The sequence below is a fragment of the Coenobita brevimanus genome, chromosome 55, assembly GCF_032717465.1.
Source record: "Coenobita brevimanus isolate Jiangsu-jjx chromosome 55, ASM3271746v2, whole genome shotgun sequence".
Taxonomy (NCBI): Eukaryota; Metazoa; Arthropoda; class Malacostraca; order Decapoda; family Coenobitidae; genus Coenobita; species Coenobita brevimanus.
The window spans coordinates 2,955,459-2,982,725 of record NC_137008.1 but is presented as its reverse complement, the minus strand read 5'-3'; the positions used below and the strand labels follow the sequence as shown (position 1 = coordinate 2,982,725).

At 42.2% G+C, this 27,267-nt stretch overlaps 1 protein-coding gene across 1 annotated transcript in view; it reads right to left on the bottom strand.

The window, feature by feature from the left end:
* Positions 1-425: 425 nt before the first annotated feature.
* The window catches only part of LOC145401360 (uncharacterized), a 51,209-nt gene continuing 24,367 nt past the window's right edge, over positions 426-27,267 (bottom strand). The window contains exons 7-10 of the mRNA XM_080273685.1: positions 5,782-5,878; positions 4,859-4,949; positions 3,200-3,427; positions 426-547 (exon numbers count right to left, since the gene is read on the bottom strand). Coding sequence (XP_080129811.1) covers positions 426-547; positions 3,200-3,427; positions 4,859-4,949; positions 5,782-5,878 — 538 coding nt within the window. The remainder of the gene's footprint in view (positions 548-3,199; positions 3,428-4,858; positions 4,950-5,781; positions 5,879-27,267) is intronic.

The window sequence follows — 27,267 nt, the reverse complement described above, 5'->3', positions numbered from 1 at the left end:
GTGTTAGCGTCTAAGTGGTGACATGTGGAGGTGTACGGGTCGAAGGAAAACAGCAGCCACACACACACACACACACACACACACACACACACACACACACACAAACTACTACTACTACTACTTTTGCTACTAGGATCGATAAACTGACGGTGTATATAGATATTACATGCAAACATGTATCAGAATATCATGCTTAACTGTGGGGACATCTGAGCAATAAAAAATAAATAAAAAAAATAATCACTGAACCCCTTCTCTGCTACAACGAAAGAGTCAACATTTAATCATCTCAAAATACAAACTGTAGTTCTTAATTTCATGGCCTCGTTTATGATAGGAGAGCTAAGAGAGAGTCATAGAAGCCTGGGAGGGGTAAAGCTCTATGGTTCCATTGTGTAGCATCCATACCCAGCTCACCTGCCGTGCTAGAGCTTGGAGTCCGGCCAGCAGGGGTAGTAGGAGAGGGGGGTGAGCTGGGAGGAAGCGGTAGAGTCCCCCTGACGCCGACACGCACTCAATCCTGACCCGTAACTGCTGCCCCCGCCACCTGCAACACAGCAACTTTATAACGCACCTCACCCACATACAACAACACACTCATTCACTCTGTCACTCAAGCACAACACACTACTTCACTCACATACGAAACACAACGCACTGACATACAACATAACACTCACAACACAACACAACACAACACATTCATTCACTCACATAAAACACACACACACACACACACACACACACAAACACACACACACACACACACACACATTCCCTGGCATGACACTAGAACACACGTATATAGGGACCTTGTATCATTTATAATCGTTCCAATTTGATGTTGGTTTGGTTTGACATTAGGCTTGTGTATTTAGACTCGTAATTTCCTTTTAGGTCACGTCTCATTCCACTGATTTTAGGGATTCACTACCTTAAATTGTGACAATGTTCTTAAAAGTATATTCATCGCTCTACCAGTCTGAGGATATACCATATCTGAAAATTATACTACTTGCCTTTAAATTTTACGTCATTTAAATTCAGAATATGTTATTTATCTCGAGGCTATAATAATTTGGTTTGAGATTAGGATAAAACATTAGGATTAAGGTTTCTAGTTTTGGTAATGCTGTAGTTGATAAAGGGATGCTTTTTTCTGCATGAGGGAAGAACTGAACAGGTGGTGATGATCTGAGAAGTGACATATTTTGTAAACACCGACATGCGCCTTTGTGCTGGATTCTTTTATTGTAGTTTTTAGCTATAGTTTAAATCGTGTCCAATAGGTGCAATACAGTACTAAACGGGTCAGTGTTTTGAAGACCTCAGGATAATGAAGTATGCTGAAAATCTTGAATTCTTTATGCAGCTATTCTTACATGATTGCATTTGGCATTCACAACGTACAAGAGAAAACTGATGTGTAATAAGAATAAATCGCTAAGGAAGAGGTGTAACGCAATATCCAAGAACCACATAAAATACAGCTCTATTGTTTGTAGCTTTTCTTGGTCAACCTCCGCTACTTACTACTACTACTACAACAACTACTACTACTACTATATTATTATTATTATTATTATTATTACCGTACTACTACTACTATTATTATTATTACTAAATTCTATTACAGTACCTGACTTATACATATCAGGGATCAAACACCGGTACTAACTGCAGACACAAAGCACTTTATATATATATATATATATATATATATATATATATATATATATATATCTATATATATATATTTTGCCAGACGCCTCAATCCCGTTTGGGGTGGCCACAAACAAATCGCCTCCAAGTCGCCCTGTCCCCCGCCATCTCACTGCCCTGCTCCCAACTCACCCCCCTCTCTCATATACCTCTCCACCCCATCCCTCCATCTCATCCTCGGCCTCCCCCTCCTTCTTCCCCCCTCCACCTCACTCACATACACTCTCTTCGTCAGTCTTTCACCCTCCATATATATATATATATATATATATATATATATATATATATATAGACAGATAGGTAGATATATATCATCATCATCATCATCATCAGCCGTTGAGGTCCACTTTAGGACCGGCCTATCCCTACCGAAGCAGGGACGATACAGCCAATGTATCTCTACCCAGTGGCTTAGGTTGTCTGGTCGAGACTGTATGTAGGATGAGAAGTGCTTGTAAGTGTAACTGTAGTGTTGTAGTGGCTTTGGATGTGTGTGTAGTCTGTGAACCAAGTGTAATCGGCCCGCCTTAAGCCGATTGGGTGCAAGCATACTAGTATGCGACATATATATATATATATATATATATATATATATATATATATATATATATATAAATAGGCTGCTTCCCCCAAGGAAAGGGAGGTAGCTGAGACAGGACGACTCACTCTCCATTTACTCGTCCATTCAAACACATTCATTCGCATCTTAGCCACAAAGGGGAGAACGGACAGATCCTCACCGCATCACACCGCACAAGGGTCAACTGCACAATGCAACCAGTGACATCCGCAGCAGGGCCCGACAGCAGAACTGGTTTACCCCTGCCACATCATAACAGACCCATCCCCTTACCAGCACCTGACCTGACTAGCTGATCAGACCAAATGCGGGAGAATATCCCCTCAGGGCTGCGTCATCACTTATTCATTCACAATTTCTCTCCATTTATTTCTGTCACGTACAGCCACTCTTCCTTGCTCAACAGACATCCCTCTAGCATATATATATATATATATATATATATATATATATATATATATATATATATATATATATATATATATATATATATATGTGTGTGTGTGTGTGTGTGTGTTCGTCTAAAAAGCAAAATTGTGAATAATTTTGCTTGTGAGACAGATCCGGAAACAAAGATGATTTGGGTGAAGGGATGGAGGTGTGAATCAGTTTGCCAGACGTCCTGTTCATACTTCTAATACATCTATGGTTTAATTTCCAGTATTTCTAGATTTTTTTTTTTTTTAGGGATAGTGAAGACTCGTATTTCAAAATTTGTAGGACACGTACCTGTAAGATACAAAATTAACTCATCCACCACTTTAACGTACTCGTATTTTTCCTTTTATTTTTACAACCAACAGACTATTTTCAGCTTCGAACAGAATGCTAGTAGTGAAGGGGTTAAATAAGACAATATCTAAGGCTAAAATGAACGTAGTTTGGATGTGGACCTACCAAACGATGGCTGGAAGGGCGGGGTGGATGGAGTGGCCAGGCTGCTACTGGAACCAAGGAAGCCCCCCGCTCCCAGCCCCGAAGAGAGTGAGGACCCAGACCCAGACGTCCATAGGGGGGGCGCCGACCCCAGGCTGCCGGGGGTGGTGCCAGGCGTGGATATAGAGGTGGAGGAGCTGCCCAAGAGTCCACTGCTTAGGTGACCCGGGAAACTGGATCCAAGAGTGCCTGAGGAGAGGACGTTTGTGTGATTATGAGTTCCTGAGAAAAGGCCATTTTTTTTTAATGCAAGGAAGAAGGAACCAAAGGCCAAAAAAAATGAAATAAAATAAAAACGCAAATTCAAGGTCCGTTCATTGCCAGAAGCCCGCAAAATTACTCCCGCCAAGAAAAAATAACTACAAAATAACAGAGAGCCAAATTCAAGATCGGTTCATTTCGAGATGCCTGGACACATTGCATTCAAAGGACTGGAGGTCATAGGCAGTAGCCTGTCCTGAATCACCATTACCTGCATGAAGAATTCTGTTAATGAGCGGTACTGTATGTGAGATGAGCCAATTTTGACTTGTTTACAAATTACACTTCGAAATTGATAAGAGAGGGAGGTGTTAGTTGGGGGAAAGGGCAGCGAAATGGCATGGGACAGGACGGCATGGAGGCAATTTGTTTCTGGCCACTCCTTACGGGATAAGGGCGTCTGGCTCTAGATAGATAGATAGATAAGTTTGATACGGACACGGGGCAGCTCTAATCAACCTGAAGTGACATCTTGTGGAGTTATTGTCAGGTAAAGGCTTTTCAAGGGAGATACAGTCCTAAATGAGATAGCCCTAGCATACAGTATATTTAGACCTAGTGTGATTGTAGTGTGATAAGTGAAAAATAAGTCGTATTTAGAGTGACTTAGGATAACTACTGCGCCTCAGGGAACGGGCTAAGTATGACAGAATCAGACATATAAAAAAGAAAAGTGTGAGTATTGAATATGTTAAATCCTGGTTATATATCAGGGATGTCAGAAATTATCAACTGCTATCAAAATGAACTGGTCTTGAATTGGCTCTGTTATCTTGTTTTTTTTTTTCTTGGAGGGAACAGTCTTGCGGGCTTCTGGCCTTTGGTTCCTTCTTCCTTGCATAACAAAAAAAAAGTACTGTAAACAGGAAGAAAGTGGTAGATCAGGAACATAAATGTTTTTTTTAAAACTTATTTTGGACAAATGCGATACATAAAGAAATAGATAAATAAATAAAAACTAATGTAAAAAGAGGGCTTACTGTATGAAATTACCAATAAAGGTGCGTGTTACCTGGAATTCCTGTATCAAATTACTAATAAAGACGCGTGTTACCTGGACTTACCCCATGAAATTACTAACAAAGGTGCGTGTTACCTGGAGTTCCTGTATCAAATTGCCAATAAAGTTGCGTGTTACCTGGACTTACTGAATCAAATTACTTTACTAATAAAGGTGCGTGTTACTTGGGAGTACTGAAGCTAATTGCTAACAAAGGTGCGTGTTACGTGGAGTTCCTGTATCAAATTATCAATAAAGGTGTGTGTTACCTGGCATTACCTCATCAAATTAGACCTACTAATAAAGGCGCGTGTTAACTGGACTTACCGTACAAAATTGCTAATAAAGGGGCGTGTTACCTGAAGCTAGAGGTGTTGATCCCAGCGCCGCCGTGCCTAGCGATCCACCCAGCTGCTGATACCCACTTCCCAGCTGCATCTGACTCTGTAACTGAGACATTACCACAAGTCAGTGAGAGAGAGATTTATTCCTTTTGTAGATGATCCATGGCGACAAGTGGCAAGGTGAGGTGGGAGAGAGACAGGTAAGAGCTTTAAGTCTTTTTCTCTAATGTTTGGAGCTCCACAGAAACGTCAGAGGAAAGATGTGAAGCTCTAACTTGTCACAGGTTAGAGCTTGCATTGTTTATATTCTCTAACGTTTAAGGTCTACAAAGAAATGTTAGAGAGAGAGAAACAAAATGAACATAAGCTCTAACCTGTCTCTCTCCCACCCAACCTATACCCTTTTTACTCTAACTTGGCCTAAAATTGCCATCTGTCCACCTTGAATACCGAGAAATAGCATTAGATTTAACACTAGAATATGGCAGAAAACACTAGATTACAGTGCTAGCCAAGAAGACGTGCTATGGAAAGGATGTAGAGTCATAACTTTGTCTTCTCCTGCCTCTGATCTACGTGAATTTAGCTGCAAGTGGACGAAAATCTGGGCCAAGTCGATGTGAAAGAACTATATATTTTATCGAATTACATTTTTGTCCTGACATTCAGAAAACAATTTTTTTTTTTTTTTAATTCGTTACAATCCAGACTTTAGTGTTCCGTTCAAGAAGACATGTGACCTTGAAGGAGATAATGAAGGATGTGTTTAACCTCTCTTGAACAAATATGACCTAATACTGCCTTCTATGTAAAATATAATGATCTGCATTTAGCATGAGTAATATATAAGACGTCATCGGGGTAAAGTGGCTAATCCCTTCACTCCAGACGATTCACAAAGTCTCTCTCTCTCTCTCTCTCTCTCTCTCTCTCTCTACCTGGTTCATCTGTGGGTAGGGGTAGGAGTGTGGTGTGTGGGCGCGGTGATTCTGTGGGTACCCCCCCTGCATCTGTCCAAGACCCCAGCTGCCACTTCTGCAAGAGGGGAAGATAGTCAGTGAATGCCAGGGAAATAGGTCTGTGGGAGTCAAAATACAGATCATCTTCTAGTCAGTGATTGCCCGGGAAATAGGTCTGTCAGAGTCATAATAGGAATCATCTTTTAGTCAGTGCGTGCCGAGGAAATATGTCTGAGAGTCAAAACACGAAGAATCTTTTAGTCAGTGAATGCCCAGGAAAAAGGTCTGCGAGAGTCAAAAAAGGAATAATCTTTCAGTCAGTTAGTCAGTGAGTGCCAGAGAAATAGGCGTGTGTGTCAGTATACGAATACTCTTTTAGTCAGTGAATGCCCAAGAAACAGGCCTGTGAGTCAAAAACTATTTATCTTTTAAATTTCTTGTTTTTTTACAGTTTTCTTGAAGGCGTCAGTGATTGGTGTGTGGGTAATTTGTAGTGGGATTTCTGTTGCTGGTTCTCCTTTGTCATTTCTGGGAAGGAGGGTGATGATGATGATGATGATGATGATGTTGGTGATGATGATGATGATGATGATGATGATGATGATGATGACGATGACGATGACGATGATGATGATTGATGATGATGATGATGATGATGGCAATGGTGATGGTGATGGTAATGGTAATGATGATGGTGATGGAGATGGTGGGGTGATTATGATGGTACTGATGATGACGATGATGATTATGATAATGCTGATGATGATGATGACGGCGATGATGCTGATGATTATGATGATAGTGATGATGACGATAACGACGATGATGATAATGGTGGTGATGATAATGTCCTCTTTTAAAGCCTTCAGCTATTAACAATTTCCCTTCGTTTGTGTTCTTTACTATCGTCTAACAGCCCTTCTTTCCCTTTTTATTTTATTTTCCTTTATTTTTTCCACAATGCTTCATCTCTCAAGCTTTCGTTCAATTTATTTTTAAATAATACAATATTCCTGTTTGATTTTCCCTTTTTTCTGACCAAAAGTCTTCCCTAAATGTCAGTGATATTTATTCACATTGTACCCTTCACTAAATAATGTTAAGATTTTGAATGACTTTTTTTTGTAATGGAGATGGGAACACAAAAAACAGGTTCGAAAAGCAGGGAAGAAAAATCGTGGAAAAAAACTTTAAACAAAAAATTTAGAAACACCATCTTTCCTCCCCAAATCTCAAGGTGACTGACGGAGACATTGATCAAGTACACAGGTTAGGGAGGTAGGGAACAGGGGAGGGGGAGGGAGAAGCCTGTGAGGAGAAGGGAGAGGAAAAAAAAATAAGAGGAGGTAAACACAAAAATCCATTCACCTCTCCTGTGTGTGTGTGTGTGTGTGTGTGTGTGTGTGTGTGTGTGTGTGTGTGTGTGTGTGTGTGTGTGTGTGTGTGTGTGTGTGTGTGTGTGTGTGTGTGTGTGTGTGTGTGTGTAGTTCCATTACCTCAGAAAATCTAATATTCACATCTAACACCAGACGGTTATATGTAGCAGAGAATAAGCATAGAAGTATATTAGTATTAAAATCAACCCCCCTATGATCCTAACAGAGCTGGTAGTATGTCCCAGCAAATGCCAGTCGATTTTATTAAGTCGCAGCTTGGAAGTGTTGAGAATTCTGTCTATATATGCGAAGGATAATTCTTGAGTGTGCCATGAATTTGTGAACGCAACTGTACATCAAGGCAATTGTAGGAGTAATCTATGCTCACTTTTGTCAGGGGTATTATTATTATTATTATTATGATTATTATTATTATTATTATTATTATTATTATTATAGCTGATGTTGTTTTTGTTACTATTATTATTATTAGCAGTAGTGGTAGTAGTAGTATTGTTGGTTGTTATTATTATTATTATTATTATTATTATTATTATTATCATTATTATTATGTCGGGAGTTACATTTATATTCAAGAATTGCTCAGTGCCTTGCTAAGAATAGTTTTTAAAAAGCTATATTAATCTTAAGCAGCCTACACGTATTTTAAGTGATACGTCTACTCATCGGCTGTGCTAAAGATAGATAGATAGACAGATAGATAGACAGATAGATAGATAGACACAGATAGATAAATAGATAGATAGATAGATAAATTGTCTGGCGATTCAATGTAAGATCTGGCATAAGGGTTTGAGGCCGAATTAATTTTAAGACAATACTGCAAATTTTTTCTAGAATTCAGATACGTATATATTTTTTCTAAACTTTCGCCTTTTTTTTTTTATTATGAAGAGAAAGAGTAGATTTTGGCTATATCTACCCCCCCCCCAGTTCGAAAAATCTCCCTTTAAGCCAAAAACAACTATACTCCTTTCGCTCTAACTTGGCCTAAAACTGCCTTCCTTCCATCATGAATGCTGAGTTGTAAGGATAGATTAACACTGGAATATGATGCTCGTCACGAAGAAGTGCTATACTTCCTTTGCTCCAAGCTGGTCTAAAATTACCTTCCCTCCATCATGAATGCTGAGTTGTAAGGACAGATTAACACTAGAATAAGATGCTTGTCACGAAGAAGAGCTATACTCCTTTCACTCTAACTTGGCCTGAAATTGCCTTCCCTCCATCATGAATGCTGAGCTGTAAGGATAGATTAACACTAGAATAAGATGCTTGTCAAGAAGAAGTGCTATGGAGGGACGTGGAGCTCTATCACTGTTTTTTCCGTCACTGAGCTCCGTGAAATAAGCTGCAAAAGGACGAAAATCTGGGCCAAGTTACAATAAAAAGGGTATAGCTGGAAGAATAAGGTTAAAGGTAAAGTATTGTTAGTAAAGGGATGACAAGAGTCAATATCTACCTTCTACTCATTATTATTTTGAGTATAAAAGCGATACAAGGCAGGGTATCAGGGCCAAGTACTTTAAATTTAATGGCTGAACACTTTAAATTTAAGGGATGAATACTTTAAATTTCAGGGCTGAATACTTTAACCTTAAAAATCGCAAGGGCCGAGGCAAATCCCTAATATTTAGAGACATTTATGGGACACCTTTATTAAACTGGGTTAGCCTGCATCCCACATTATAAAGTGCAGTTAGCAATGAGGTGGGCAGATCTGGTACGTTCTGCCTTCATCACATCCTCCAGATACTATTGTTTTGAATAATTGTTTACAGTTTTAAATCATATTCCCAAAAAGAAAGGCTAATTACTGACATGTAGAAGAAAGAGGGTGGCGAGGATAATGACAGGAAGAGGGGGAGGAGGGGGAGGAGGAAGAGGAGGAAGAGGAGAGGATGGAAGATGAAGATGAAGAGGAGAAAGAAAGGAAGAAGGAGACAATGAGGAGGAAGAGGGGAAAGGAAGGAAGAAGTGCAAAAGGAAAAGAGGAGGAAGAGGGGAAGGAGTAGAGGTCATGAGAAAATAATATTAGGAGAAACGTCTAAGCCTGCGACAGAGACAGACAGGCGTGGTTAAGTGCTGGAGGTGAAGTGTGTGGGTAAGTGATGAAGTGGGTACGTGAAGCGTGGGGGTGAAGTGATGAGATGGAGAGATGGCAGCGTGAAGGCGGACAGGTAATATTAGCCAGAAGTAAGATCTAGGTCAGAAATATTACCGTCCTCTAAACACACTTACTTTTGGCTATTAATATTACTCTCTTCACTTCGATTACCCATATTAAAATTCCCTCTTTTTTTTACTATATTATTTTACTTAAACTTTTCCTTTATTGATTATACTTTCCTTAAGATAAATTAAAGTGTTTTGATATAGATTTAAAAAAAAAAAAAGGAATATTAAAGATACATCATTGGAAGGAATGGGTTAAATGTAAATAAATTAATTACACTAGTCGCGTTCTTACGTAAATGTAACGAGGAGGAGGAGAAGGAGGAGGAGGAGAAGGAGGAGGAGGAGGAGGAGGAGAAGAGAAAGACGAAGACGAAAACGAAGAGGAAGAAAAAGAAATGAAAAAAAGCTACTACTGCTACTACTACTATTACTACTAGCACAGATTATTACCTGCAGACTACAAGAAGATTATAGAGTGAGACAGTCATTATTAGATAAGGAAGCATCCAAGACCATCCCGTCCTGCTGTTGTTTACGTTTTTGTTACGAGGCGCGTCACTCCCGTAGACTTTAGCGAATCCCCATATTACAGCCCTGAAGATCCCGCGTCCTTTTTCTTAAGTATTTATTATGCTTAGTCCCAATCTTCACCTGGAAAACGACCCGTATATATCATGTTTACCCCGGTCGCCACTTTTCTCCGCAGGGTGAAGAAGGGGAAACGAATTTTGTCGAAGAGTCTGACCAGCTCAAGAATAAAAAATAATAAGAAAAAGCCTACAGGATAGACCCAGTAATACGACTGAAAATGAACTGGTTATTGAAAGATACTGACTGAGGTATAAGAGGTAGCAGCCAATCCCCAGAGAGAGAGAGAGAGAGGGAGGGAGGAGGGGGGACTCAGGCGTGGTATATGAGGGAGAATAAAATAGGACGTGGTAATTGGTGGTTCCACTCCGCCACGCTCACTTAGTGTGGCACCCGGCCAACCCACCACCGCCACACCCTCCCTCCCTGTGACCCTCCCTCCTTCCCTCCTCCTCTGTCTCTCCCTCCTTCCCTCCTCCTCTGTCTCTCCCTCCTTCCCACCTCTCACTTCCTTTCCTTTCTTTCTCTCTCTCTCTCTCTCTCTCTCTCTCTCTCTCTCTGTTTCACTGAACGAATACTATGTCCTAGTCTATAATGCACACACACACACACACACACACACACACACACACACACATGCTCTCTCTCTCTCTCTCTCTTCCTGAACACCTTGCTCTTTAGTCAAATAATTTCCCTGCAGCCAAACATACATAAAAGACAAAACATACAGTATTATCCACGTTGTCTCGTAATTTAACCACGAGTTTTCGAAATCAAAGATAATCTACAACTCTATTGACTCAAAAATAAAAAATAAAAAGGTATATGTAAAAAGTATAATGACGATCTTGCATTGCGAAGGAAGTTTTGTTATCATCCCTTTTCTGTCCAGCTCTCTAATGCAAGAGTTAACTGTTACTCCCAGTCCTCTATTTATGCAACAGGTCAACTCTGGAACTGTCTCCCTCTGTCTGTATTTCCTGCTGGCTATGATCTCCAGTCTTTCAAACGCAGTGTGTCCAGGCATCTCGAAGTGATCGGATCTTGAATTTGGCTCTCTCTTGTATTTTGTTTTTCTCTTGGAAGGAACAGTTATTGCAGGCTCGTGGCCTTTGGTTCCTTCTTCCTAGCAAAAAACAAAAAAAAAGTCACTTAGCGTATCAATATTTTTTTCCTTTTTCTCTGTGTGTTCGTCTTCGTATTAAGAATTTTCAACCTTTCATGCAAATCTCAGTGAATCGATATTGACAAAAATTAGGCACCGAAATTACAATTAATATTTAACCAGATGATTAAATTCTACTGAGTAACTGAGGAAATTTGTGAGCGTAAAAAATGATCAAGTAAAGCAAGTGTTTTACTAATTCACCTTCGTGTTTATTCTGTTCATAGCAAAGTGCCACGAGTTCCAGCAGTACTGTCTTTCGATTTTTACCTAATACTATGAAGTGATGGCAGTAATATCTATAGCTAAAGAGACGTGGGTGGGAATAAAGACACTAGAGCCATCTGAAATAACTTAGCAAAAACAGCGAAGAGAGAAATGATTTAATAAGAGTTGATCTGGTGTTAAGTGAAGCTATCAGAACCAAAATGATGAGGAATGAAGATATAAATAATTTCATTTGGATATGTTTGATAGGAAAGGTGTGCAAATTACTTCCTGTCCAAGAATCTCTCGGTTAGTCTCTCTCTCTCTCTCTCTCTCTCTCTCTCTCTCTCTCTCTCTCTCTCTCTCTCTCTCTCTCTCTCTCTCTCTCTCTCTCTCTCTCTCTCTCTCTCTCTCTCTAGCCTTTGTCTCATCATTTTTCTTCCCCATTGAGCACTGTTATAGCATCATTTACAACCTGCTCTCTAGACACTGAGTACATCCAACAAAGAATATACAACCTCACACACACATCCACGATAGCAAACACAAGCATCAAGATAGTCGTGCCTTTTCATCCGCCTAATTCCTCGCTCCCTGGTATGGCAGAGGGAGAGAAAGGAGTCGCTCTGGTTTACTGCTGCCTCTCACACCCCCGACTCTGCAACTGTCGCACGTATTTCTGCATCCTGACGTTAGATATATACCTCATCGTCTGGTACGTATAGGTGCGAGAGGTGGGAGAGGGACGGGGGATACACACGCAGCGACCCACGCCCAGCACCTGCCCCGGCTCGTCAACCTCTCCTTGTTTGAAAGCTCCTCGCGCGATGAGTGCCCTACCCTTCCCTACCTCCCCCTCCTCCCCCTTCCTCATTCTCCCCTTCCCCCATTCTACCTCCGTTCCCCTCCCCCTTCTCCCTCCCCCTTGCCACTTTCCCCTCCCTTCCCCTCTCCTCACCTAGCTCTGAGCTCCCCATCCACCTCTGTCCAGTCTCCTTTCTTTCTCCCATTCTTTATCCCCTCCCCTCATTCTCCCTCCCCTCCCCCTTCTTCATCCCCTTCCCTCATTCTTCCTCCCTCCCCTTCCTTCATTCTCCCTCCCTCCCCTCCCTTCATTCTCACTCCCCTCCATCATTTCTCGTCCCTTCAACCATTCTCCCTCCTTCCCGTTCCTCATTCTCCCTCACCCCATTTCTCTCACCCCCCCACCTTCCTCTGAGTTCCTTCTCACTCTACAATCTCTTCTAACCCCTTCCCCCTCCTCGATTTTCCCCATATCAAGAAAATCACCCTAAATTTCCCCTTCCTTGTTATTTCCTTCCCTAAATATGCCTTCCTAAAAAAACAATTATATACTTCCCCAAACAGACCGTCTTCCAACTCTACCTCCCCATACAAAATTTCCCCAAAATCCCCCAGACCCAGGTAAAGTTTCCCCAGAATCCCCCAGACCCAGGTAACATTTCCCCAGAATCCCAGAAACCCAGCTAAATTGCATGAATCGGAAATAAATCGGTAAGGCAAAGGTGTTAAGTCAGCTTCCCAACCACACTAGAATACCGTCTTTGGGCTGCCGCGAAGCATCATCTAAGATTTACAAATTGAAAAGAATGTGGATGTGATAGAAGGTGTTAGAAGAAAAAATAGACTGAGGTGGTTTGACCGTGTGGAGAGGATGGAGAGCGAGAGACTAACGAGAAGAGTGTATGTGAGTGAGATGGAGGGGAGGAGAGAGGGAGGGGGGGACCGAGTATGAGCTGGAGGGATGGAGTGGAGAGGTATATGAGAGAGGGGGATATGAGCTGGTGGGAAGGCAAAGAAATGGCAGGGGACAGGGCGACATGGAGGCGATTTGTTTGTGGCCACCCCTTACGGAATTAAGGCGTCTGATTATAGATAGACATAGAAAAAAAAATGTATTCTTATTGTTTTTCCTCTGTGACTTAAGAAAGCTGATGGGATTGGTGTTTGTGTCGTGTTTGTTAGTCGACACCCTGTTTGACAAGCTAATGAAGAGGAAATACAAACACAGGTGTAAATTTGGATGTCCTGGGTGTATCCGTGGGAAGTATTTGTTGACAGAAAAAGCTGTCACTGGTTACAGAATAAACAAAACAAAGAAACACTGTGCTAAAAATAACTATGTACTTTCTTTGACCCTGTGGACTTTGGCTTTGTACAGGGACTTTTCTCTTGTCTGTGTGGACTGTTGCTCTCGTGTGTGTGTGTGTGTGTGTGTGTGTGTGTGTGTGTGTGTGTGTGTGTGTGTGTGTGTGTGTGTGTGTGTGTGTGTGTGTGTGTGTGTGTGTGTGTGTGTGTGTGTGTGTAGAGGGATAATTTCGCACACTTTCTGCCTTGTGTTCTTTCCTCTTACTTACAAAAAAAAAATAATGAAAATAATAATGATCCTAACAATGACGATAATATTGATGATGATGATGACGATGATGCTGATTCTGATAATGACGATGACGACGATGATAATGATGAACTTCGGGGTAATTACGAGGTGGTTATTACGACTCGATTAACCGACTGATAGCCTGAATTCCACTCGGCTCCTCTGCTTAACTGCTTGATGTGGCACATTCCTCGCCTCCACACTTAAACCCACAATTGCATGCCAGCGGGTTTTATCGCCTGTCTATTTCCACTCCCCTCGCCGATTAAACCCCCGATAAAACGCGCCTAAACCTCTCGGGGCTCGGGTTCTAAAAAGAGAGCTTGTGGAAGAACGGGTGTGAGCGCCGTTCCTTGAGGTAACGGAACGGCTGAACGGTGTAGGGTATTTGTTAGCTTGAGGGTTTGATGTGGGGAGAACGATTCTGCCTTCGTTCTTTGAGACTCACGAGAACGGCTTGAGAGTCTTCGTTTGAGGCTAGAAATGCATGAACGGTTTTTTTTTTTTTTTTTTTTTTTTTTTTATGCGAGGAAGAAGGAACCAAAGGCCATGAGCCCGCAGTAACAGTTCCCTCCAAGAGAAAAACAAAATACAATAGAGAGCCAAATTCAAGATCCGATCATTTTGAGATGCCTGGACACACTGCGTTTGAAAGACTGGAGATCATAGGCAGGAGGAAATACAGACAGAGGGAGACAGTTCCAGAGCTGACCTGTTGCATGAATGAAAGACTGGGAGTAACGGTTAACTCTTGCATTAGAGAGTTGGACAGAAAAGGGATGAGAGTTTGCTGCCAGACGGGTGCTACGCGCCCGTCGTAGAGGTGGAGGAATGCAAACAGACAGTTCAGAGGAGCAGTGACCATTAAAGTAGCGATAGAAAAGAGATAAAGATGCAACAGTGCGGCGAAGAGACAGAGGTTGAAGGGAGTCAGTAAGAGGAGGAGAGTTAATGAGACGAAAAAGCCTTTGACTCCACCCTATTGAGAAGAGCTGTATGTGGGGAGCCTCCCCACACATGAGAGTTGTACTCCACACAGGGGCGGATAAAACCCCTGTATAGAGTCAACAATTGTGCAGGGGTAAAGAAAGAGCGGAGTCGGCTTAGCACACCCAATCTCTTGGAAGCAGATTTTACAAGAGATGCAATATGATCTTTCCAAGATAAGTCCCGAGTAAATGAAACCCCAAGCATGTTCAAGGATGATGCAGGATTAATCTGAATATTATTAAACATTAGTGGGTATACCTGTGGAAGATTTTGTCGAGTTGATAGGTGTAAGAACTGAGTCTTAGAAGCATTAAAGACAACCATATTATTTTTACCCCAGTCAGAGATATGAGCCAAGTCAGACATTAGGTGTGCCATAGCCTCATCCCTTGTTTCTTGAAGTAACTGTTGAGATGGGCGTTGCGGGAACCGAATGGAAAGGTGAAGGGTGGAGTCATCAGCGTATGAGTGGATAGAGTTAGATGTACAGCTTAGAAGATCATTGATGAATAAAAGGAAGAGAGTTGGTGATAGGACAGAGCCCTGAGGAACACCACTGTTGATAGATCTAGGAGAAGAACGATGGCCGTCTACGACAGCAGCTATAGAACGACCAGAAAGGAAGCTAGCGATGAAGGTACAGATAGAAGGATAGAAACCGTGGAGGGCAGTTTGGAAATTAAAGATTTATGCCAGACTCGATCGAAAGCCTTTGAGATGTCAAGTGCAATGGCAAAGCTTTCGCCAAAGTCCCGAAAGGAGGATGACCAGGAGTCTGAAAGGTAGGTGAGAAGATCGCCAGTGGAGCGTCCCTGACGGAACCCATACTGACGATCGGAAAGAAGGTTGTGATAGGAAAGATGCCTTAAAATTTTTCTATTAAGAATTGACTCGAAAACTTTTGAAATACAGGACGTTAAAGCAATTGGACGATAGTTGGAGGGTTGGGAGTGGTCACCCTTCTTTGGGACTGGCTGAATGAGAGCAAACTTCCAGCAAGAAGGAAAGGTACAAGTTGACAGACAAAGGCGAAATAGTTTGCCTAGGCAGGGTGTAAGCACAGAAGCACAGTTTTTGAGAACAACAGGAGGGACTCCATCAGGCCCATATGCCTTGTTAGTACTGAGGCCAGTAATGGCAGAAAATACATCAACTGAAGAAATTTTAATGTCAGCCATGAGGAAGTCAGAGGGGGGAAGTGATGGAGGAACAGCACCGGAATCGTCTAAGGTGGAATTGGAGGAGAAAGTCTGTGCAAAGAGATCTGCTTTATCAGTAGAAGAAGTAGCTACAGAACCATCAGAGTAGAAAAGAGGAGGGAAGGATGATGAGGTAAAGTTGTTAGAAAGATTTTTGGCAAGGTGCCAGAAGGAGCGGGAAGAATTCAAGTTGGAGAGTTGAGAGCATTTAGTATGGATGAAATTATTTTTAGTAGAGCGAAGAACAGACTTAGCACGATTCCGGGCAGAAACGTAAAGATGATGTGATTCAGGGGTGGGTTGGCTCCGGTACCTTTGTAGGCCTTCTCCTTGTTGCGGACAGCATTAGAACAAGTGATTAAACCAAGGCTTTCTTGCGTTAGTCAAAGGATATGAGAAAGGAATGTATGCTTCCATGCCCGAGAGAATAACCTCCGTAATGCGCAAGGCACACTCAGATGGCTCACGGCCATGGAAGCAATAATCATTCCAGGGAAAATCAAAGAAGTACTGCCTGAGGGCCTCCAAGTCCGCAGCTCCAAAATGCCAGAGACGACGTTTCCCTGGAGGGTCCGCATGGCCGTACTGGAGCGATAGGACAGGTTAAGGTAATAAGGTTGTGATCGGAGGAGCCCAACGGAGAGAAAAGATTAACAGAGTAAGCTGAAGGATTAGTTGTGAGGAAGAGGTCAAGTATGTTGGAGCTCTCTCCAAGGCAGGTCAGGGATACGGGTAGGGTGCTGTACAAGCTGCTCTAGGTCATTAAGGATAGAAAAGATGTAGGCTTGTTCACCAGGTGGATCCGTGAAAGGAGAGGAGAGCCAAAGGTGGTGGTGAACATTGAAATCTCCAAGAATGGAGATTTCAGAGAAAGGAGAAATGGACAGAATGTGTTCCATCGTAGAAGTAAGATAGTCGAAGAATTTTTGATAGTCAGTAGAATTAGGGGATAAGTAAACAGCACAGATATATTTAGTCAGAGAATGACAGGAAAGCCGAAGCCAGAGAGTGGAGAATTCAGAAGAATCAAGTTCAGGAACACGAGAGCAAGATAAGTCGTTGCGTATGTATACACAACAGCCACCTTTGGCTTTGAAATGAGTATAGAGAAAGTAGGAGGATACAGAAAAGGGTTTGCTGTCAGTTGCCTCAGACAGCTGAGTCTCCGTTAGAAAAAGAAGGTGAGGTTTAGAGGAGGAGAGGTGGTGCTCAACAGAGCGAAAGTTAGATGAAAGGCCGCGAATGTTGCAGAAATGAAGAAGAAGAGAGTCAGACAGTGGTTCCAGGCACCTCGAGTCGTCACCGGGAGAGGGGCAGATGGCGGGGGCATTTATGGTCCCCCCCCCTGGGGACTCCGAGGCTAGGTGAATTGACGCCATTTTGGTAAATTTTGAATAGGAAGTGTAGTGTGTACTGTGCATGTAGTTTGGTGAAGATAGATAGAGAAATTTGTACTGGAGAGCATGCTGGCCTACTCTCTGTGTAACTGAGACACTGAAAAAGTTCAGCAAAGGGGGATGGTCAGGAACTAGTCCTGAGGGCTGATGAAACGGGAGCTCCAGCACTCCCTGTCATCAGCTTTCCATCCACCTCGGGAGTACTGCCCTGCTCGACTGGTGCTACAGTCTACGTTCCCTAAAACTCACAAGAACGGCTACTGGGGGAACGATTAAGTATTGGGAGGCTTAGAAGAACGAGAGTGGGGAGAACGGCTGTGTCTTTATCTGAGCTTCTTTAGGGAGATGAACGGCGTATCTTCGTTCCTTGAAGATTTTAAGAACGTCTGGTGAGGGAACGTTGCCTTCGTACCCAAGGAATGGTGTAAAAGCAGTTTTGTCTTCGTTATATGAGGTTTTATAACAATTCCCAGTGGAGAAACGTTCCTACTGTTCATGCCTTGAGGTTTCCAGCAAACGTTCGTTGTGGGAACGTTTGTTAGGGGAGGGTCTGTTGGGGGAAACGTTTGTTGGGGGAAACGTTTGTCAGGGGAAACGTTTGTGACTTCCTTCTCTGGGATTTATAGGAATGACCAGCAGACTCATGTAATCTCCGTCAGGTTAACCCTTTCGCTGCTGGTGTACTGGGGGATTTATTTATGCTAACACCAGATGATTTTGGCCGACAGAGAGAAATCCTGGCCGTCAAAAGCTAAAGAAAAATCCCACGTAATCGTCTCTCTGCTAATCATATCTCAGAATATTAAAGACCAGACGATTTTATTCAGCTGCGGGAAATCCTAGAGGTAAAGGGGATTGATCAATAAGGGATTAATAAGATCAGATTTGAATAAGTTAGAGTCATATTCTCAGCGGCCTGGGTAACAGCGTAAGACCTTTTCCTTGGCGATTTATGTTGGATATTATAACTTTTTAAAATCCTCCTCTACTAAGGTAATCATTGACAGTACTAGAAATAAAATAAGGAGCCTAAAGGAGAACATCAGTATGTAATCCGGAAAATAAATCGCTGAGAAGAAGGTGTTGCGGATTTTCCTCCCCCCCCCCCTGGGACTGAGGAAGAGGGAGGGATCGGCGCGACATGGATTATCGGATTTTATTCCTTATTCTTCGTGGTAAGCTTCCTAACACCTTTTCCTGAGCGATTTATTATGTCTAGTATGTGTTTACGCTCTCCTTTATGTTATTTATATAGTTTTAGTACCAGTATAATTCGCCACGGTTAAGTTTAAGTGGATATTAATGGCAAAATAAATCGCTAAGGAAAAGGCGTTGGGAAGCACTATCCTTCACCTTCAACGAAACTGGCAAGCAAAAGGAGTGGATAACTTTATCTATCTATCTATCTATCTATCTGTCTGTCTGCCTGCCTGTCTATCTATCTATCTATCTATCTATCTGTCTGTCTATCCATCTATCTGTCTGTCTATCTATCTGTTTATTTTTTGCTGTTCTTGTAAATATGCCGTGATAGATGACGAAACACACACACACACACACACACACACACACACACACACACACACACACACGCATACACACACTCAGCTCCATTTTCACTACTGAACAAACGAAGAGGAAAGGAGAACAAGTGCCCGCATTCTTCCCTAACACATTTTCCTTAGCGATTTATTTCTGGAGATGGCTGGCTAATACGCTTTGCCCGTTTTCTATGCAGAGTATGGCGATATTGGACTGATTTATATAAAACGACGACGGGTAGTAAAGAGTAATAAGCAAAATAAATCGCTAAGGAAAAGGTACTACGGTGCGTTCATACCAGAGGGGATTACAGGCCAAGGAATCCGTTTAATTCTCTGTTCGTGGATTTTCCGGATTTTTCAAGAACGAAAGATAAGAGTCAGAGAGTGCACACCCTTCGTCACCCTGTCGCTCCCTCGGGTCTCCCTTAACATCGTCCTTGCGGCGACTTAGCCCCTCATTCTCGTCGAGTAAGGAGTCTCCCTCACATCTATTCCTAAGCGATTTATTTTGCTTATTATTACACGTTATTATCGCCTTATGCGTTGCTTAAGTCATCCCAGTATCGCCATACTCTGCATAAACAGAGCACAGATGATTGCTAAGAAGACATATCCAAAATTAAATCGCTAAGAAAGAGGTGTTAGGGAGCTTCCTTAAACGACGACGATAGGGCCATGTGAAGTATTTTGATGTGATAGCGATATAAAGCACACACACACACACACACACACACACACACACACACACACACACACACACACACACACACACACACTCATGGGAAGGAATATACTCTCTCTCTCTCTCTCTCTCTCTCTCTCTCTCTCTCTCTCTCTCTCTCACACACACACACACACACACACACACACACACACACACACACACACTCATGGGAAGAAATATACTCTCTCTCTCTCTCTCTCTCTCACACACACACACACACACACACACACACACACACACACACACACACACACACACACACACACGGGAAGGAATATACTCTCTGATTTTCGGAAAGGAGTAATAAATACGGAAGACAAGATATAACGCCATCAGGGAACTATCGGTATATGAACAATTTCTTTTGATTGTACTTTGACTATGGGGGCCTAAGGAGTGGCTTGACTGAGTGGTTGTTTGGTTGCTCAGTTGGATGGTTGTTTGGCTGTGTGGTTCGCTGGTTTGAGTGGTTTATGGTTGGGTGGATGGATGGGTCTTTGGTCTGAGTGGATTTGAGAGGATGGTTGGGTGAGTGGTTGATTAGTTGAGTGGTTGGTTATTTAGAACTGGTTAGTGACTGGTTGAGTGGTTGATTGGCTGGCTGGGTGACTGAGTGGTTGATTGGTTGATTAGCCAGATGGTTGTATGGTTGGTTGCTTGATTATGTGGTTGAATGAATGAGTAGTTGAAGGTTGTGTGACTGACTGGTTGACTGAATGGCTGGATGTGTGGTTGGTTAGTTCAGTGACTGTTTGAGTGAGTGGTTAGCTGGTTGGTTGGTTGAATGGTTGATTACTTGTTTGAGTGGTTGACTGGTTGCGTGGCTGCTTGGTTGCTGGGTAGTTAGATGGTTGTTTGATTGAGTGGTTGGTTGAATGAGTGGTTGATTGCGTGACTGGTTGTTTGAGTGGTTGGCTGATTGAGTGGTTGGTTGATTGGGGTTGGATGGTTGAGTAGTTGATTGGTTGTTGTGTGGTTGGTTGATTGAGTGAGTGTTTGGTTAGGTGGTTGTTGAGTGCGTGGTTGAGTGACTGGATGAGTGGTTGCTTTTATCGCTTGAGAGACTGATTGGTTGATTGGTTAGTTAAATGAGTTACTGATAAATGGCTGCGTAAATGACAAGCAAGACAAGCAATTATCTTACTTATTGGTTAGTAAAGTTAGTTATCATGAAGCTGAATGGTTAATCGGTTGAGGTTATTGGTGGATTAATAGTTACGAAATTGGTTGGTTGATTTGTTGGTTGGTTGGTTGATTGGTTGGCTGAATGGTTAGTTGGCTGTTTGGTTGGTTGGTTGAATGGTTGGTTGATTTTGGGTCAAGTGAGTGGTTGAGTTAGTGGTTGAAATTCGTGGCTGCTTGACATTAGATGAGTTTTAGTTCTAAGGTACAAGTGAATCTCCATTAAATAACTGAGGATTGGAATGTGACTGATTGCTATGTGACTAATTGCCGTGTGACTAATTGTTACGTGACTAATTGCTCTGTGACTAACCGGTGTGACTAATTGCTGTGTAGATCGCGAGCTGACTTAAGTGAATCCATAGCAAATTATTCTTACTTAAAATCTATGTGTCGATTTTTTTTTCATTATATTCGTTTCGCTCTGTCTGTGTTTTAAGTTTCCATGCCTCTCTCTCTCTCTCTCTCTCTCTCTCTCTCTCTCTCTCTCTCTCTCTCTCTCTCTCTCTCTCTCTCATCCACCCATACTGACTTTGTTTCATGGCTTCTCGTGGCGGGTTTATCAACAGCAGATCATGATGTTGTTGTTCTCCTTCTCTGTTTGTAAACTCGCCTCAAAAGGTATTTACAAACTTGGGTTCTCGTGGGAATGTAAACCTGTTTGTAAAGGGGAGAGGGGCGGGGAGACGGGTGGAGGGGAGAGGAAGTGGGGAGAGGGGAAAGGAGAGGGAGTGGGGAGGGTAGGCTAAACGTTGTTGATGTGGTGGGGTGCTTAGATATTGGGATGAATGATTGGATGGGTGAATGGATTAAATGATATCTATTTGTCTGTCTATCTGTATGTCTGTCTACCTATATCTAGCTATCTATATCTATCTGTCTATCTATATCTGTCTATCTATCTATCTACCTATCTATATCTGTCTGTCTATCTATAAGGCAGAGACAGACAGACAGACAAAGACAAAAACAGACAGAGAGAAAGAGACAGACAGACAGAGACAGAGAGAAAGAAAGAGACAGACAGACAGACAGACAGAGACCGAAAAATTAGACAGGCAAATAAACTACTAGATGGATGGATGAATGGACGTATGATGGAGGGATGGGCGGATGGAGTGACAGACAAGGAGACAGATCTTGATAGACAGACAGACATACGGACAGACGCTTAGATAGACAGACAGATCAATAGACATGCATAAATAACACGCAGGAAAATGATCACACCTAAAGCAGAGACGAAAAGCAGTGGTGTACAGAAGGAAAAAAAGAAAAGGGAAAGCATTGTTTTGACAGATCCGCGAAGACAGCAAATATTTTAAGGATAAGTAGGAAGCTGACAGGTGTAAAGAACTGTGGTGTCTGGCAATAGATAGATAGATAGATAAAAATAGATGGGTAGATAGAAATGATGAGATATTTAATTACAGGTGGACTGAGATAAAAATAATTGCCAGCAGGTAAGCCAAAGGTGGTCAGGTGAGGGCCCGTAATAAGGAAGGTACCTAACACCTCTTCCTAAGCGATTTACTTTGCTTATTGCACCTTACCGCCCTCTTGTGAGTTGCTTAGGTCACTCCAATATCGTATACTGAGAATAAATGACGTGCAGAATTATACTAAGCACTTATATACTAAAATAAATCGGTAGGGATGTGGTGTTAAGGTGTGATGTTCAATGGCCATGTGGAGAAGATGGAAAGTGAGACTAACTAGGAGAGTGTATGTTAGTGAGGTGGAAGGGGGGAGAGGGGACACCAAGAATGAGATGGAGGGGTGGAGTAGAGAGGTATATGAGAGAGGGGGCGTAAGTTGGGGGGGAAGGGGTAGCGATATGGCAGGGGACAGGGAGACATGGAGGAGATTTGTTTGTGGCCGCCCCTTACGCGATTGAGGCGCCTGGCAATAGACAGATAGATCGATAGATAGATTGTTAAAGAACATGACTTGCTGATAATTTCCCCTTTGAGAATAAAATCGTCTGGTTGCAGGAAAAAATGAAATGTCCGCAAAAAAATATTAACATCTTCAATCCCATGACTTATATATATTTTCTAGTTTATTTTTGCCACCTTGGACGGTTTTGTTAATTATGTCGAGGTTAAAAAGGATCCACAAACTATTTCACAGTTTGATTTGTCTCCTTATATTGAAGGTAATTGTCTGATTCTACTACTATTACTACTACTACAATTTCTACTACTACTACTACTATTACTACTACTGCTACTACTGCTGCTACTACTACTACTACTACTACTACTACTGCAATAATAATAATAACAATAATAATAATAATAATAATAATAATAATAATAATAATACGGCATTTGACTGAGGGCGTTGAAAGACACTCAAAAACGATAGAAAAAATAAAAATTGATGCATATTTTTAAAACTACATATGAGGAAAATTATACATACAAACAGATGATGCCACAAATAATGACTGAAGAAGACAGAGAGAGGCAGAGACGAAGACAGAGAGAGGCAGAGACGAAGACAGGGAGAGGCAGAGACGAAGACAGGGAGAGGCAGAGACGAAGACAGAGAGAGGCAGAGACGAAGACAGAGAGAGGCAGAGGCGAAGACAGAGAGAGGCAGAGGGGAAGACAGAGAGAGGCAGAGGCGAAGACAGAGAGAGACAGAGAAGAGACGGAGCCAAAGACGGACAGGGAAGAAGAAGGTAGAAAGGGGCAGAGACAACGACAGAGATGGGCAGAGAAGATAGAGAGAGACAGAGAAGAAAACAGGAAGAGGCAGAGAAGACAGAGAGTGACAGAGAAAAAGACAGAGAGGAAGAGAAGACACAGAAAGAGGCAGACAGGTGAGGAGCTGAGAGGGCCGAAATCAGGTGCCAATCTGAGACACTGACGAAACGGGACGGAGTTGGAACGCAAAAAAAATATCTAGCCTGAAGTTTAGTATCGGGGGGGAGGGGGATTTACGTGTGTGTGGGGGGGATTTAGGTGGGAGATTTACGTGTGGGATTAAGCCAACGTCGTGCGCCCTACATCAAAGACGATAATAGTGTCTTAAGAAGCGTGTAAGGCGCCTGGGTGACTGGCTATCCGTGAGAAGGAAAACACGAAGCCTATAAAGCAAAATTACCTGTCATTAACCTGAAGAATGCAGACCACACCTAGCGAAAGGGTATAATGTAAACTAAGCTCCAGAGGTATACTATATTCAGAATGAGGTCGCTGGTATACTGTTGAATTGGTACCACAGACTATGGTCCGTATCCTCCCTAACGCCTTTTCCTAATCGATTTATTTTTGGATATGGCTGGTTAGTGTCCTTTTCTACGTTATGGATGCAGAGTATGGCGATATTGGAAGGATTTATGTAACCCACATGGCGACAGCCCGGCGTAATAAGCAAAATAAATCGCTGAGGAAAAGGTTTTAGGGGACTTAACCTTTTTTAGAGAGGAAATATATCGCTTGCTATACCCTGTTCGCTCTAACTTGACCTAAAATTGCCATCTCTAAACCTTGAAGGCTGAGATCTAACAATAACACTAGAATATATTGATAGTCACGAGGAAGCGCTGTGGAAGGGATGTAGAGACGCGATCTTGTCCTATTTCATTTTAATTTTCGTGGAATAAATCGCAAAAGGACAAAATTCTGGGCCAGGTTATAGAAAAGAAGTCTCCAAGTGATACGTTTACTTACTTATTTATCTACTTATTTGTGCAGTGTGTGTGTGTGTGTGTGTGTGTGTGTGTGTGTGTGTGTGTGTGTGTGTGTGTGTGTGTGTGTGTGTGTGTGTGTGTGTGTGTGTGTGTGTGTGTGTGTGTGTGTGTGTGTGTAGATTAAACTATACTCCTTTCACCTTAACTTGGCCCCAATTTCTGTTCCACGCAGCTCAGTGACCAAGTAAGACAACACTAAGGCTCTACAGCGTTCCCATAGCACTTCTTCGTGACTAGAATCATAGTGTTAATCTTTTGCTGCAATTCGGTATTCAAGATGGATGGCAATTTTAGGCCAAGTTAGAATGAAAAGAGTATATGTATAATTTCTCAGAGGCTGGGGTGTGTTGAGTGTGTTTGCTTGAGCTGTGTGTCGCTGTGGTATAATGTGTAAACTCTATAAGATTTAATGTGTAAGCGCTATGTAAACTGTACGAAAAGGAGTCGATTTTGTGTGTGTGTGTGTGTGTGTGTGTGTGTGTGTGTGTGTGTGTGTGTGTGTGTGTGTGTGTGTGTGTGTGTGTGTGTGTGTGTGTGTGTGTGTGAATTCTTGTGTGGTTATTTTTTAATGGTGTAAAGTATACACAGTAAGTATTTGTTGTGTGTGTGTGTGTGTGTGTGTGTGTGTGTGTCTGCTTGCTTTGTGTACATGTAAATATTCGTGTTTATGTGCATGTTTGTACATATAAATGTATGTTTATAAAACTTAGGTCTTATATCATCGTGACGAGTGTGTGTGTGTGTGTGTGTGTGTGTGTGTGTGTGTGTGTGTGTGTGTGTGTGTGTGTGTGTGTTTGTATGCATATGTCTAAGCTTGTCCTAATAAGCAAGTTTGTTTTTGTCGCTGTGTCATATATACCAAGTGTATGTGTGCAAGATGAATGTGTATCCAAGACAGATTTTCTTATATTTGTGTGAGAGAATAAATTAAGCTAGATATGCGGTAGCCTGATGGTGTTTTTGTTTATATATATATATCTGAATGTCATTTGTGTGTGGATGCCTGGTGGGTTAGTGGGTTAAGCCAGACCAAAGGGGTACAAATATCCAAGTGGCGTCTGGGGACTTTCACTTTCTCACATAATGCCGCTCGGGGAAGAACGACTGGTCACTCTTGCCTTAAATGTCAGTACAGAGTAGCAATAAAGTGCTAAGCGATTGATAGTTCGTGAGAGACTATTAGTACAGGTCTGTTGTTCTAATGGATGTGGGTTCGATTCCCGGCTGGGGTAGCGAAAAGGTTAAAGGATTTGTTTATTATTAAACGTAGACTCAACCGGTGTGCAATTAGACCCGCCGACATGTAGTTAAAACTCCCCTGCTACTACCAATAGACCAGTCCTGTATGAGACAGCCCTAGCATGTATTCAATATGGACGGTGGGTGTTAGTGCTGAAGTGGTGACATGTGAAGGTGTACGTAGGAGGACTGCTAGGCTTCAGGGAACGGGCTGTTAAAACCTAAGCCCAGAGTCGGACGCATAAAAAAACAGTAAAATAATTTTTGGCTTTTATGAAGAGGAAGAACTGGGTTAAAATGGGAGGTTATGTGTTTAGAGGATGATTGTGGGGTTAAAGCAGGTCATTCAGTGTGTGTTTTGAGAATATCATAAAATCCAAAGTAGAAGTAAATAAAGGAAAATAAAATAAATGATGAAAGAAATAAAGTGAAAAGAACGATGTGAGAGGTTCAGTTAAAGAAAAAAAAAGTAGGATATTTCTTAGCTTTGTATAAATAAACGAAGAAGAAACGACGCGGGTACACGCAATTAAAAGATATCTTCAACCAGTTGATAATGATTTCACAGGGAGCAAGGCAGTGAAGTGGCATTGGACAGGGCGAGATGGGGACGATTTGTTTGTGGCCACCCCTTACGGGATCGAGGCGTCTGGCAATAGAAAGACAGATTTTTCTTTTTCCTGGGATGCAAGCTTATTTCTAAATGGTTGGGGTATTTCGTATATTGTATAAAGCCTGTTCTTCATGATGTATCGATACAAACAGATGGGATACACATTCACGAAAAGTTAGTGGGATTATGTTCAAACAATTCGTCTACGGATGAGAAGTGAAAAACGGAAAAAGTTCAGATTCATTCTTAATCAACTGTATATATTTTTCTACTCCAGATAAATATATGAGTGGCTGAATGATACCCGAGAGATGGAGAGACAGAAACAAAAAATGCAAGTCTGAGAAATGTAAAGTTCTTTGGGTTGGATGAGAGGGGGTAAAAGATAAGGTGACAGGTGGCGAAGGCATTGCGCTGCTCCGTGAAGTAGGTTATAAACTGCGGCTCTGAGTGCGTTTGTAGGAGCAAGTGCAAGGCGTCCAGACCCCAACAGGCTCTTCATCAAGCTAAAAATGGGTAGGGACGAAAAAAGCTTGAAGTAAGAGGGGAATAAGCCAAAGGTGAAGTGCTTGTGGGGAGATGCTAGCTAGAGCCGTCAGCGAAGTCAAGTAGAACCCTTTAAACTGTTGATTGCTGTGACGTTGCTTGCCGACAGCTTCAGTCAGCTCTTAACTCGAAATCTAGCTCAGGCAAAGAGATAGAGAGTGAGGAAGAAAAAAACTATGTTGTTGAAAGCTTCCGTCGAGCCTGGTAGCGCGTCTGAGGGTCTTTTGAGAGAGGCGGAGGTCAAACATTTCCGAGTGTAAACAAACATGCAAATGCTGGGATAAACGTTTTGGGGCGACTGCATCAACAAACACCTCAGATATTGGGATTAACGTTTTCAAGCCACGCGGTAAATAAACAAGCAATGGCCGGATGAGAGATGGCAGGAAGAT